Raw genomic sequence first — 13,586 nt, forward strand, 5'->3', positions numbered from 1 at the left:
TTACCGTACTCGCTGTATAACTAGAAATGTCTGTCTTTCAACTTCTCTGCTCACTTACACGCTCTTTTAACTCTACCCACACACTGCACTCTGTTGGCCAAGTTGTACATTTTGGCACTGGACTTCAAAACTATGTTCCTCCGCAAGAGAGTGCCTGTGTATAGTACACGCACACACACATACACACCCCCTCACTCCACGTGATTTATATACTGCCTGGGCAGCCGTTTCACAAATAGATGAAAGCGCTAAAAAAATAAAAATCCCAAACTCTGGCACATAGAAATCCATCATTCTACATACTGCTTTCGTTTAGCAATGCTTAGTCACATTACGAACACGGCCAGTTACCAGAGCTGCCTGCAGCTCCTGGTGATGATGATGTACACCCCTCTCTTCCTTCAGTAGCTGAGCTGTACTCATTGGGAATGCTTTACAAAATATTTCAGAACTAAAGGTCAAGTAAGCTTTCTTGCAAGAGATGCTTTTTTCTGGAGAGAATTTCCTTCCTACACACCTGCAGCCACCAGGGCTCTTACGACGTTAGACAAAGAGACTGCAAACACACACACACTTACATTTCTGCCTCTAGAATTAAGCTTCCCTGAGTTAGAGTCCTTCTCCAGCCCCTGGCGAGACTGCTGTGAAAATGCTATTTTACAGCTAATGGCTTATATCTGGTCCTGAGAGCACGGGGGCTGGCCAGCACTCGCCTTTCAGGGGAGCATGTTTTATTGGTCTTGGAACATTTAACGTGACATCTACACGTCAGTGAAATATCTTCCTTGGGTTTTTTTTTGTTTGTTTGTTTTTAAGACTACATAGTTTTGGGTGAAGCACAACCATGACTTCTCATAACAGTAATAAGAGGGGGAAAAACCATCTCTGGGAAGGAGCTAGTTGTAGTGGAAGACCTTGAACTCCAAAAAGGACTTTGCACTGTGCTAGCAGCCAGCCTGGACACCCTGCAAAGACCGAAGCACCAGTGCACCATGCTGTGACCATGCTTTTTACTCCATAAGCAGAATGGCTCCGAGACCTGCGCCAGCTGGAACCTTAAAACAGTTTTATGTTCACACATATCCAGAGTCTCCTGGCCTGTCCAGTTATTTTAAGTGGACTAATATGTGTTAATTATACCTGGAAATCTTGATACTGAAGTCTGAGAACCTATTGATCTTGAGATAACAGATCTGACCCCTTTGAAGTTTGGGTCTACCCCAAACTGCCTGTACCACACAGAGACAAGATCTTAGTGGATTAAGCCAGACAGTCCTGGGTAGATACAAATCCAGTAGGACAAGGCAGTCTTCTGGCTGGTTTGAGACTGAAAATTGTATAGTTCCTTATCCTACTAGACATCTAGCAGTACTAAGGAATCTAAAACAACACAAAGGATGTAAACCAACTTTAGAAGGTAATTTCTTCCACAGCCTGAAGGTTTCCTCTTAACATCACTGCAAACTACCTGCTTTTCAGTACCACTTGTGCCTTATCCAGATTCTGGATCCCTGGGAGAAGTGGAATCAACGTCCTGGTCCCTTATGGCTACACTCCCTGTGCTGCTGATCTTCTGTAGATGAGAGAAAAGCTAGAGAACAACACTGATGGAAACCAAAGTTTGGGTAATAGGTTTATATCCACCTTGTAGGCCATGGTGAGGGGAAGAGAATCAGGAAATCATGAAGTGAAAACCCAACCAACTCATGAATATTAGAAGATTTTGGTATCTTTACTCAAACTTCCTGTTTTTTAACTATTTCAATTACATTAATTCCTACTATCAGATCACCTTTCCAGAATTGAACTAGTACTAAACAAAAACAAGTAAACAAAGAAAAGTCTATAGCCAGCGTTAGCATACTCACTCAAGTCGACCAAGTCTTCTGGAAGAAGAAAGGTAGTATAAAAATGAGACATTAGACATTAGCTAATCAAAGATGATGCCACATTTAGGGAACTGCTACACTCCGCATTCTCTTCTAAACAAATATGGGTGTGAAAAAAGGCTCATATTTCTATGAGGTACTTTAAAAACATGTCAGGTTTATATGCTTGTGCAACATACACGAAACACAGATGACAAAATCTAGAAGGAGGGAAGACAAGATAAAGAGCCTTCAGGTATATAAAGGGTATCTGCAAGAAGCTGAGAAACAGGACGCGCCCATCATCCACGCTACTTAATGGGTTTAAGCTGCAACAAAGAAGGCTCAGGTAACGTATCAGGAAAAGCTGTCAGTGGTGAGGTTAGGGAAGCTTAATAAAAGGCTTGGAAAGGCCACACAAGCATCTGTCAGGAAAGAGGTGGGTATAGCTGATCCTCCTTTGGGCATGGCATAGGCCTGCTCCCTTCCCATTCCCAACTCTGTGCTAATTTGCCTGGTCACTTCTGGCCAAAATAAGAGGAATAACGGCCTGGCCTAGAGACCCTGGATATCCTCTTCCCAAGGACAGGCTAACATTAAGCTGTGGCTGGGATTCAGCCACTGAGGAAGGGGAAGAAGAGTGTATATAAGAATATGCTGCTTGCAATTAGTAGAAAGTTTACCTCACCATACACCCATGTGTAGGGTGACTGCTCCACGGCCCCGACTTCCCTGATATGGTAGTGTCAGTAACATGAAGGGAAAGAGGAGAGCAGGAATCTCTAGGGAAACATGAGCGCCCTAAATTATGTTCTGAATGCCTTAGGTGATATCCTTTGTTTCACTTTGAGTCCAGAGCATTTAAATTAGATCTTCTCCAAACTGGATGTTTTCCTTCCACGGGTTGATGTGGAACTATTTGATTAATTACTGTCAATATTTTTCACAATGCAAGCTACGTCTGACCAGAAGGTCTGTCACAGCTTATCACGGGTGATCACTTATCACTCACACCCTCTCATCACCTTATCCTTGCACAGTCCAGTTCAGTTCACCCTTCTTCATCCTTTACTGGTGATCCTGTACATCTCTACAGAGTTACGGTAACAGGTATAGTTCATAACAGCTCTAATAACGCTTTTATTTCTTTTTTATTTTACAAAAGTTGGCATGATATGCCTAGCCAACCCAAAGGCAAACAACCTCGATACCAAGGCATGAGAACTTCCGGATTAACTAAAAGATTAAGAAAATACTTACTCTTGCTTTATTTCCGCCCCCCCCCTAATTCCTATTTCCATGGAAACCAGGCTGGAAAGTACCAGCAGGCAGCCTGCAGATGAACATCTGAATGAGAACGCTCATGTTGAACTCAGCAAGCAGACAGCAGGTGAAGTCTGCAGGAACTGTCTAAAAATCTATAGCAATGTCTTGAAAGTAAAAGGACAATCTCAGTTTAAGCAAAGAACTTCCAAAGAGGATGATACATAACCCTAGTGGATATCCTTGCATTGTACCGGCTGATAATCTAACTTTCTCTTCTATAAAACGTAGGAATAACATTTCTTTATCTCAATGGCAGAAGACAAAAAAATTCATCACAATTAATTATTTCAAAATGTTCAGATGGAAGATGACATGCTAGTGAATATGGTAAGTTATTTTTATAACAGGACTTTGGCTTCTGAACATAGTTCTGTAATTCCTTCTGTGAAATCAAACTGCTGCTGTACAGTTCATACATACGCATTGTGAGCCCAGTCATTTGGATGGCTCTTCTTACAAACATCCATTGCATCAGAAAAAAAATTAACTAGCAGATATTAACATACTTGCTAGTTATAAAACACATTGGTTTTCAAAACCAATCCACGTTCCTTTTACTTTAAAAGCTACGAAAGCAACCGAGTTGTAGATATAGATAAGGGGAAAAAAAAAAAAAAAAAGCAATGTTAACTTCTTTATCCAATTTAGTAAAGTTTAATGCAGTAATTCTTTTTAATACCATCTTAGATTTTTCTCATGTTCAATATTTGCTCTTCAAGCAACAGGAAGAAAAGCAAACAAGCGAAGGATGAAACATTACTGTCTTGGGCTATACTTTATCCAATGAAGAGATTGGTTATTATTAAACTCCTGCTTTTGTATCTAAAGCAATTACCACTCTCTCAAGCAGATATTATTCATTCTTTGCAGAGAGCAGAATATTGGTCACACTTTTTTTTTTTCTTCAATGTACTCTTTGCCAATGCACTGGACAGAAGAGAATGATTATAACGAAGCATTTAATGTCTTCTGCAAGTTCAATATCAGCACACAAGAGCTGACCTGAAAATGGATGATGAAGAAACTTGAGACAGCATAAATCTTTTTTTTTCCTTTTTTTTTTTTTTTTAAAAGAGTGTTCTTCAAAGTTTAAAAGAGCTATTTATCAGAATCAAGTCAGCCAGATAGGTGCGGATGCTCTTTACTGTACCTATGTTCTTCACTGTTGGAGAGGAAATGCAAGTTTAAAGCACCAGCGAACGAATCAACCCAAGAAGCTGTTAGTGACGATTGATTCGTTCCTTCCTTTGGGATCTTCCGTGGGAAAAAATGAGCCCAAATTTGCAGTCCACAACATATTAAACTCACGGCTATGACAGAAAAGGATAGCACAGAAGCTGTTTGTGCCATTTCCTTGCATGACAGGAAACTAATAATTGTGTGTCAAGAGCACAACAGCGGCACACAAAGCACACAGCTGTCAGCATCTCCGCAGTGCAAGAATGTCCATTTAACAGCTGCAGCAATGGTAAAAATTGCACAGAGCGCCTTCTGTTAACGAGTCCCATTGATAACTCACGTTTTACTGTACCAAGTATATTTGTGCTCACCTTGAGGATCATTTACTGTGTGACATCATGATACAGGGAGCTCTGGGATAAACAAAAAAAATCAAACTCCAAATAATTCACTTATCTGGTCTTAGACTGCTTAAACACAGCATACACTAAAACATAAGCCTTCAGATATATTTCCTCTTTTGATTTGCATGCAATTATCTATAGCTAAACAACCCACATGTAGTGACTGAAGAGCTCTATTTCAAGCAAGATTGAAAATAAAAATAAGTTTTAAAAAAATACATAAATTTAAATAAAAAGCAACACACATCAGAGAATACTGACTGTTTCAAAGCTTCATTCTTACCCCTCAAATATATTTATTTATTTATTTTAAACACATTGTATTTAATGGCTGTCTTCCTTCTGAGGGTAGAAACCAAGTGTACTGCTCATACAGTGTGAACAACTCTCCAAACCATTATCATAACTAAGACCCATGCTTAGGGAGCGCGGAAGGACAGCCTCGGCATATGCCTACGGTTTGCAGAAGTGACGAGGGGGGACTTTTGACTTGGCTGAAGAGTTCCCATTGGCAGGGCATGGACCATTGCTAGGAAGTATTTATAAAGAGAATTAGAGCTGGCTGCACGTGCACACAGAGGGTGGTGGATGTCCATCAAAAGGGGTGGGCTATTTCTCCCAGCTGGAGCTGGAGAGAGGGAGGTTTATAATTCAAGAAAATAAGCAAGCTGCTCCCTACCAGGTCATTAGTATCTTCATACTGTTTCCCCTTATGATCTTGTTAGTAACACCTGTACAGAGCATGTAACTGCTTTTCTTCCAATTAACTTTATAACTGCTAATGCATCCCAGTTGTTGCTGGCTGGTTAAGTTAGAGAAGATGGAAAGAAACTGAGAAGGAACATCAATACAGCTCTTAAGAGTATGCTTGTAGTGTATAAAATGGAAGCGAGGAATAAAGGTGTCTGGTCTGGGATCTTTTGCTTCCTGAGGCACATGGTATGCGACAAATACAGGTTCTGGATACCAGCCAACATGATAATGGACATACATTATGCCAGTGCATGATATGCAAACTTTTAATTTCGTAATTAAAATATATTTATGATTAATAGAAAGCCTCAAATAACACTTAAGAAAGGAAACATCACTGTCTATTAGAAAAGCTTCATGCAAGCAACCAACCTGCAGCATCCAGTGTTTTATTTAGAGATTGAGATTTTGTGTTTTACATGTTTGAAAAACGCATCATTCTCTAACCTCTGCAAAGCCTAATCTTGTTAAATACATGTCTTCCAAACTGCATTGCTGTGGAACAGCTGAATTACTTTTTTTATCCTCCCTTTTGAAAGGCTCTGCAGGAGATGTTTTTATAGCCAAGTTACAAGCACTGAAAATAAAAGTTCATGGTAGAAGTATTAACACAGCGTCACGAGGGGAAGGTGATCGGTGCTCCCGTCCACCCTTCTTTCCATGCATAGCTCTTCTCCAGTTTACAAATATAGCATATCAATACCGACAAAGCGTTGCCACTTCAAACTCGTGTGCTGTGTAGCAAGGGACAGTGGGATGCGCAATTTTCCAGGGGATGGGCAATCCAGGGCCAAACTACTTTTAAGGCCAATTGCATATATTCCCCAAGAATCAAGGTTAAGTTAGGTGTGAAGAGCAGCCAGATGAGAGGATGGCGTGGCAGCACTGGCTCCGTGCTTCTCAAGGGCTTGTTTCTTCCTCTGGGGTGCAGCCCCTGTGCTAACAGCATCAAAGAGGCTGGTCGTGGGGGCCCTCTTGAACAAGGAGCCCAAGACCCCCAAGCTGGCCACTCCTGAACTGCTGAGTGGATATAAACAAGTAGGGAAACTACCACCCTTTCACCCATCCCTACAGCACCTGCGTTCCTCCCTAATGGTTTTGGAGGTCTCATTTTATGCTTCTTTCCCTCCTTTTTCTCCCTTCCCTCCCCTTCAGTCCATCTCGATTTATCCTTCTCTCCTTTTTATTGGGAACAACTCCTAAGTGCGCATTGATAAATTCCTCCAAATGTCAGCTGAACACAGACATAGACCTAAAGCTCATAATCAGGCCACTTCTCTGGGCTCATTTAATGAGAATAGAGCTGGGTAAGATTATATACGAAGTATACATTTGAATGCAAACAGCATGTTCCACATTTACACAAATTTAATTAATGTCTTCTTAGTTTGGACTAGTTGATTCAGACTTAACCAAACAAGAAAATGGATCACCTATCTCACAGGCTCAATGTATTAAACTCAAAAATAGAGTTGTTCTTTTCTCCAGAAAGGAGCTGAAAAATCCCCCATGTCCTGTTTGAACTCTTCTTCTCCTCCTCTCTCCCAAGTATTCAAACGCCATAAATGGGGGAAACAGGGAAAATGGAACACAGACCTCATTTACTTTGCACCTGGAGAAACTCCCAACTATATAATACATAGGCATAAAAACACTTGCTGTAGCCATCACACAGAAGCAATAGAATTTACAGTTATTTTCATACCTACGTGTGCTCGAGTTGTACAGCAGTTGTTACATACCAAAACCTGATAGGATTCCTCTTCAAAAAGCTTAGTTCAAAATTTTCAAAAGCAAATTTTACACTAGTAGGCTCCTCCTTTCTCTTACGTCCAAATGAAAGCACTTTTGAAGGTGACTGGTATTTTAGACAAATGGCTCTCTTAATATTGATTATAAAGGCATATTTCACCCTCTTTAGATAAATGGTCAGAGTCTTACTGCCCAGCTCCAAGCCATCACTTCAGGTAACATTGACTTTGATATCTACTTGATACACTTCCGTACAAGTTAAGAAAAGTTTGGTCATCAAAGGAATCTGGATCAAATTCTTATACTAGAAATAAAATTTTTAAAAAGATAACCGGCACAGGATATTAGCAGCAGAGCACACAGACTGGGCTGTGGTCATTATACAGTGTTTCCTTAGTCCAGTTTTCAGGAAAACTTGAAATAATTATAAAGGCCAAAGTCTTTCTGCAATCTGTTCACTAATTATAAACTTTCAAGTTCTTGCTAGAAGAGGTGTGTTATTAACTATCTCACTATACTGTACTGCTCCTGTGTTCACAGATGAAAAGGGAAATGAGATTTTAACTTTCATTTGAGCAGTTGCAGGTAACCACAAGTCACACCACAGTTCAACACAGTTGTCAAGTTCTCTATGCAATTACCCTTAGTGCAAACTGTGCCTGAAATACAAGTAAGAGCAAGCCAAAGAACAAATGGGCTTATTTTAGTGGTAGCTAATGGCAGAAGGGAGAATGAAGCCTGAAGAGCTGCAAGCATTCACATATGTTCTATTAATCAGATATCAAAAATAAGCTGTATTTTTCCTTCTACTTCTCCAAAATTAGACTGCTAAATCAAACTCACAATTGCATGTGCAGCCTGTCACCCAATTTATAAAATTATAAAAAGGATTTTAAAACTTATCTTAGAAGAAATTGTTTTTCCTGTAATAAAAGAACGTAAAATTAAATCATCATTTTCTTCTCATCCATGTTATCGTTCTCATCAATTTATTTGTTCTGGTCACAAACATAGTGCTTTAAGCGTCCTCCTGCACCATAGCAAGGCATCATTAGTGGTACTCCTTCTGTCTACTCCTTTAGCCTACTCCTCTAGTCTCTGACAAACAAGCATAAAGCAAGACTTTATCTGCAGTCAGAACCACATATAGGACTTGGTGCTTAGCACCTTTGCGAATCAAGACAGCCAGACTGCAGACTCCAGTATTAAGCCCCTTTTCTTGCCAAAATTCTAACTGTATAATTAACAAGAGATGCTTCAGAAGTTCCTACAAGTACCTTTATAGGCAAGACCTGATACAACATTGTAGAGACCTGTCTCTACAATAGCATTAGCTGCAGAAAGCTAACACAATACACAAAATCTTCACATGACAGCAGATCATTTAAACAAAGTACTGAAGTTGCCAGTCACTAGAAGAAAACTTCAATGATGGTAAGTAGCAAACAAGACTTCTCTATATTATCTGACGTGCGTTTGCATTTCTCCAAATCATATTACAATATTAACTCATTAGAAAAAAAGTTTACCTGTGTTCCTGTCAGGTAAAATACAGCAATGCTTCTGCAGTATGCCAGGCAGAACCTGTTGCAACAAAGAACGAAACGTTAATGTAGATATATATTTTAACATCATATGAAGAAGAGCCAATGCCTGCTGGAGTGCATACCTGATCAAGCTTTGTGCTCTCATACTGCATACAAATTAGCTATCATGGCATGCAAATGTGAACCCCGCTCATTAGGAACAGCACACGGAGAAGAATCTTATAAAATTAGCTGCTTACTACCTGCCTGTAAAGTTAGTATCACCCTCTCCCACAGACTACAATATTAAAAAGTTGAGTAGAAGAACGTAAGACCATAATTAAACATGCTCAACTTAGAAAGACAGTACATTACCAGTCAATGACACTCCCGTTCCTGTTTTTGCACACGTGTCCTTGGAGTTATGAGATCTAGCTTGGCATAAATCGCTCAGGACCAAATTCCAAAGCACAGCATTTCCCTCCTCACACACCCAGTTCCAGCAGACAACACAGAACCCCAGAAGCTCAAGCAGGAAACTCAAGGGAACAGGACAGAGAAGATCCCAAGTTTGTGCCTCACCACATCCACCATGCTGAGATGCCACTAGCAGCCAGCAAGAAACACTGCAGAAGCCTCCCACCACCAGCAGCCCTTTCCTACAGGCAGGAGCTCATCGTTCTTCATAGATTTGCACATTGAAGTCACCTGTTTTGTCTGCACCAAAACAGGTGGAAACTTTGGTGCTCCTACCAGCAGCAGCCTGTACTTGAAACCCCCGAGACCACTGTCAGGAAATGCTGGGCTTCTAGCCTCTAAGAAGACCCCAAGCATCACTACAGCTTGCATTAAGTTCCGGAAATTTAGGAAGGAAAATACTTTAGGTGCTAGGGCCATTTTTATTTTGCACAAAGGCTGCTCTCGCTGTTTGGCCAAAGTTAATAGCTGGGGATGAGACGGCTAAGAGTCAGACACGAACTGCCCCTGCAGCTGCTCCGAATGTCCCCATCCCTCCCTGCAGGACTTTTCCAATACACGCTCCCGTAACCCCAGGGGGATGAACACCTCAGCTTGTGTGTCCTCCAGCACAACAAACTCAAGTCTTTAAGAAACTTGCTGCACCATGCTTCTTCCTGAATGCACACATGCAGAGGCAGGGACGTTGCAAAATTTTGCTTTTGTTGCCATTATAAGCTGAAAAGTCAGTCTGTGGTCAGAAAGCTGCCCTGGACAAAACGCAGCAGTGAGAACTGTCAGGGCTAAAAACAGTTCCCCACTCAACTCCTCTAAATTCTACCGAAGGCAAAACATTTAAATATAAGCTCTTACAAAAAAAAAAAAATCACTTATTCCGGCATAATCCTAAACTTAAGCTTGTGTAGAAAAGGTAAAATAAATTGGGTTTAAGCAGCGGATGTTAGGCATAGGGTAATCGAGTCACATCCCCAGAGATATGTCTCACAGATCCCCCCAACAGCTTACCAAAGGAACTGCTTTGTTGCAAATACAATTTATAGTCACATTTGGGGATTTATTGCATTACTGTCCATATATCTTGTGAATGTATTTGACTTGCTAAGTAGCTTATTTTTCTCAAATTCCTTCTATCTCACTCTTTCACGTACACACACGCACAGGGACTTGTGTCCTGGTGTAGGTCTGTAACTGCCAGTGCTTCTGGAGGCTGCCAGACCAGCGCTTCCTTCCCTAGACACGGCATAGGACCTCATGGGTCACTCACCCATGGCCACTCTTGAAAGTCCACAAAATTTGAAGGAAAACCTACATTAAACGATTCACAGCCACTTGCTTCCAAGATATGCACTGGTCTTTTACTTCAATTCTGTTGCAACCCCATTTAAGCAGCTCCCACCACCCGGAGGTTGAGGTACTTGACCCAACGGCTTCCCTGCCTACAGAAACACCCTCACCAGGAGACAGACCACGCTGGGGTACGTATGTGGGCATCTCCTACTTCCAAACCTCTGCGTGCTCAGCTATACGGGCCACGCACCGTCCTTTCTCATCTCTTTTGGTCTACACAAAACCTTTCAATAAGTAAATGTCTTCCTTAAGTAGAAATCCTTCTCCCTTGAAGTGGTCTCAAAACTAGCCGGTTTGCTTCAGGGAGGACTATTTGAGGCAACAAAGTAAGACCTGAATCAAAGTATCAGCTTGCCTTACCCCGATTCACACGCAGAAGGCAGCTTGTATTTTAAGAAGAATCAATAGCAGGAATAACAATCTTCTGAAAACCACACTCGTCATTCTACAGTGTTTCTTAAATTTTAAAATAAAAGACAAAAAATCCAATAATTCTTAGGAGTACAACGTCATACCTACAAACTATAGCATTTTCTTTATGGCCACGGATATAAATAACAGCACAGTCTTACAGGCATCAAAAGCATAAAAATTAGAAGCAGAGAACAAAGAAATCCTAAAAGGAACAGAGATGGTCTTTCAAAGCAGTGTAACACGAAAGCTGAATTTTTAAAAAAACACTATCTTACTCAGACATAAAGTAACATTTAGTTCCTAGTGAATCTGCCACATTTTCTTCCCCACATTCATGAACCATGGAGAAGCATTATGAATTTATTATGAGCACCCAGTTAATCAAATTAAGACTGAAATTAAAAGAAGAGACAGAAAAAGCAGGTCTGGAGTAGCAAGACAATTTCAATGGGAAAAAAAAAAAGCTCTAGAACATAATTTTTCCTTCCTAGTAGACTGGCTATAGATAAGAGGACAGTGATACTGAAAAGCACAAGCTGGAAAAAACATTTATTTGTCCCTTCCCTTCGCTCTTTTAAGTGGGCAAACAGCATGGCAGAGGCTAAAACAATGCTTCCTTCTCCCCAGCCCTTTAACGTGTTTACCCTGCACAAAGCCAGTTTCTGGCTGGTAGGAGTTTGATATCAACCTCCCACTTACTTATCTACAGCATACAGATTTTTACACTGTACCCATCTCCATGGTATCCAAGAGCCTCTTCACAGTGCTCGCCTCCCACTTTCTCCCCACTCCGTTTCTCTCCTCCCTAGGGAAAATGACAGGAGAATTCCTCAGCAAAACTGTCACCTTTCCCTCTACTTGTCGCTCCTTTTCCCTGCTGCTTTCCTTTCATTCATTTGCATGCTGTAATCCCCAGTTTATTCCTTGAAACGCCTCACGTCTCAGAGCTTTTTTTTTTTTAATTTCACAGAAAATCCCTAGATTAATTTTTTTTGGTGGTTCAAAACTTTACCTACGCAGGCAATTTGAGTGAGAATCTTCATCCAAATCAGTTCTGGAGTGATTTCTGCTGTAGAAATCAAAACATGGGAGCAACTGGAGGGATTCGCACGCAGGGAAAAAACCACAGAGAGAACAGAATATTGTTTTAGAACATACTTCTGTTTCCTCAGCAAAAGAGAAGCGGGTTTCAATTATATTAAGCTGATGATTTAACCTTCAGTTGTTTTAGATGCTCTCAGCTGGGAGCTAAGGCATTGCAATACTAAATTAAAACTGGACGCATAGATGCAGAAACAGAATAAGTAATACAGCAGGTGGTATGTCCTTAACATCAAGGTGCAGTAGCCAAATTAGCTCTGGCCCACAGTATACAGTTAGGCAGACACATGTAGCAGGAATGTAGCTTTTGCCCACCGTGCCGAGCCGGAAGCTTTCTCCAATTCAGTGAAAAATTCTAACTGATGTTGGTGGACATTGATCAGGGCCTACTTACATTTGTTTTCACTACCGCTTGCTGTGCTTAGAGATATTAAAATATATAGCTGCCATAATAAGCATTCAATTTTTTAGTTGTAACTGTATGTAATACAGGTATGCAGAAAGCTTCTCAGAGCAGCACAGGGTAGTTACATAGCTGTTTACAATTTAGTAAAGCTCATACTTTTATACGTCTGCTTGGAAACTTTCCCTCATTTCGTAAAAATAAAACATCCGAGTCCTCTGAGTTTTTGGCATGCAATACTTTTTTAGAGTGGTTTAATAAGAACTAGAATTAATTCCTACAAAATCATTTTAAGTTTGGAAAGTACTAACCTCTAACACAATTAAAAAAAAAACAAAAAAACTTACAGAGAAGCGGAAACACGTGAAGCAAAATAATTTCAGTATGGAAAATGCCTCTATGAAATGGATATCTACTCACTTAAAAGGATCTGCGGCACCAAGATTTTTAGGCCTCTCTGTGGTACTGAATGATAAAGACGTTCTGCTTTCTACTCCACTTATAATTGCACTGCTAGGACGGCCACAGGAAAGCGAGCTGGATACTATTTTCCCTTGTCCCTGTACCTTTTTTTCTGCTGAAAAGTCAGTCAACTGAAAATGAAGGTCTCACATGTCCAAAATTACAGAATACCCAACTCAGGAGTCTGGGTGCTCCATAGGTGAAATTCAAGGCAGAAGTTAACAAGGATTTATACTGTGGTTTATAACTTGCCAGAAGGAAGGAACCTCAGGTCCCAAGCTGAGATATGGTATTTGTCTCTGCTTTTCACATCCTAGAAATCCAGTGATCCCGAAGACTGCAAAGTCAGAATATACCCTTTTGGCCGCACCACCCTCCCAGGCCCTTGTGCTCATGTTCAACCACTTCCAAGGACCGCCTCTGAGACAATCCCCAATCCTCCTAACCCCTCTCCCCCAGAAAATTATTACAACTAGCATGTGAAACATTTTGATTGCAAGAATGTGGTAACTTTCATAAGAAAATGTGTCAAACACATAGTGGTCCAATATACATCGATTTATAAAATTTTAGA

At 40.7% G+C, this 13,586-nt stretch overlaps 1 protein-coding gene across 12 annotated transcripts in view; it reads right to left on the bottom strand.

The window, feature by feature from the left end:
• The window catches only part of DLGAP2 (DLG associated protein 2), a 480,112-nt gene that overhangs the window by 391,450 nt on the left and 75,076 nt on the right, over positions 1–13,586 (bottom strand). For all 12 annotated transcript variants that reach the window (XM_074581683.1, XM_074581678.1, XM_074581677.1 and 9 more), the window contains exon 2: positions 8,812–8,866. In XM_074581683.1, coding sequence (XP_074437784.1) covers positions 8,812–8,866 — 55 coding nt within the window. The remainder of the gene's footprint in view (positions 1–8,811; positions 8,867–13,586) is intronic.

The sequence above is a fragment of the Larus michahellis genome, chromosome 3 (genome assembly GCF_964199755.1).
Source record: "Larus michahellis chromosome 3, bLarMic1.1, whole genome shotgun sequence".
In the NCBI taxonomy this organism is placed as follows: Eukaryota; Metazoa; Chordata; class Aves; order Charadriiformes; family Laridae; genus Larus; species Larus michahellis.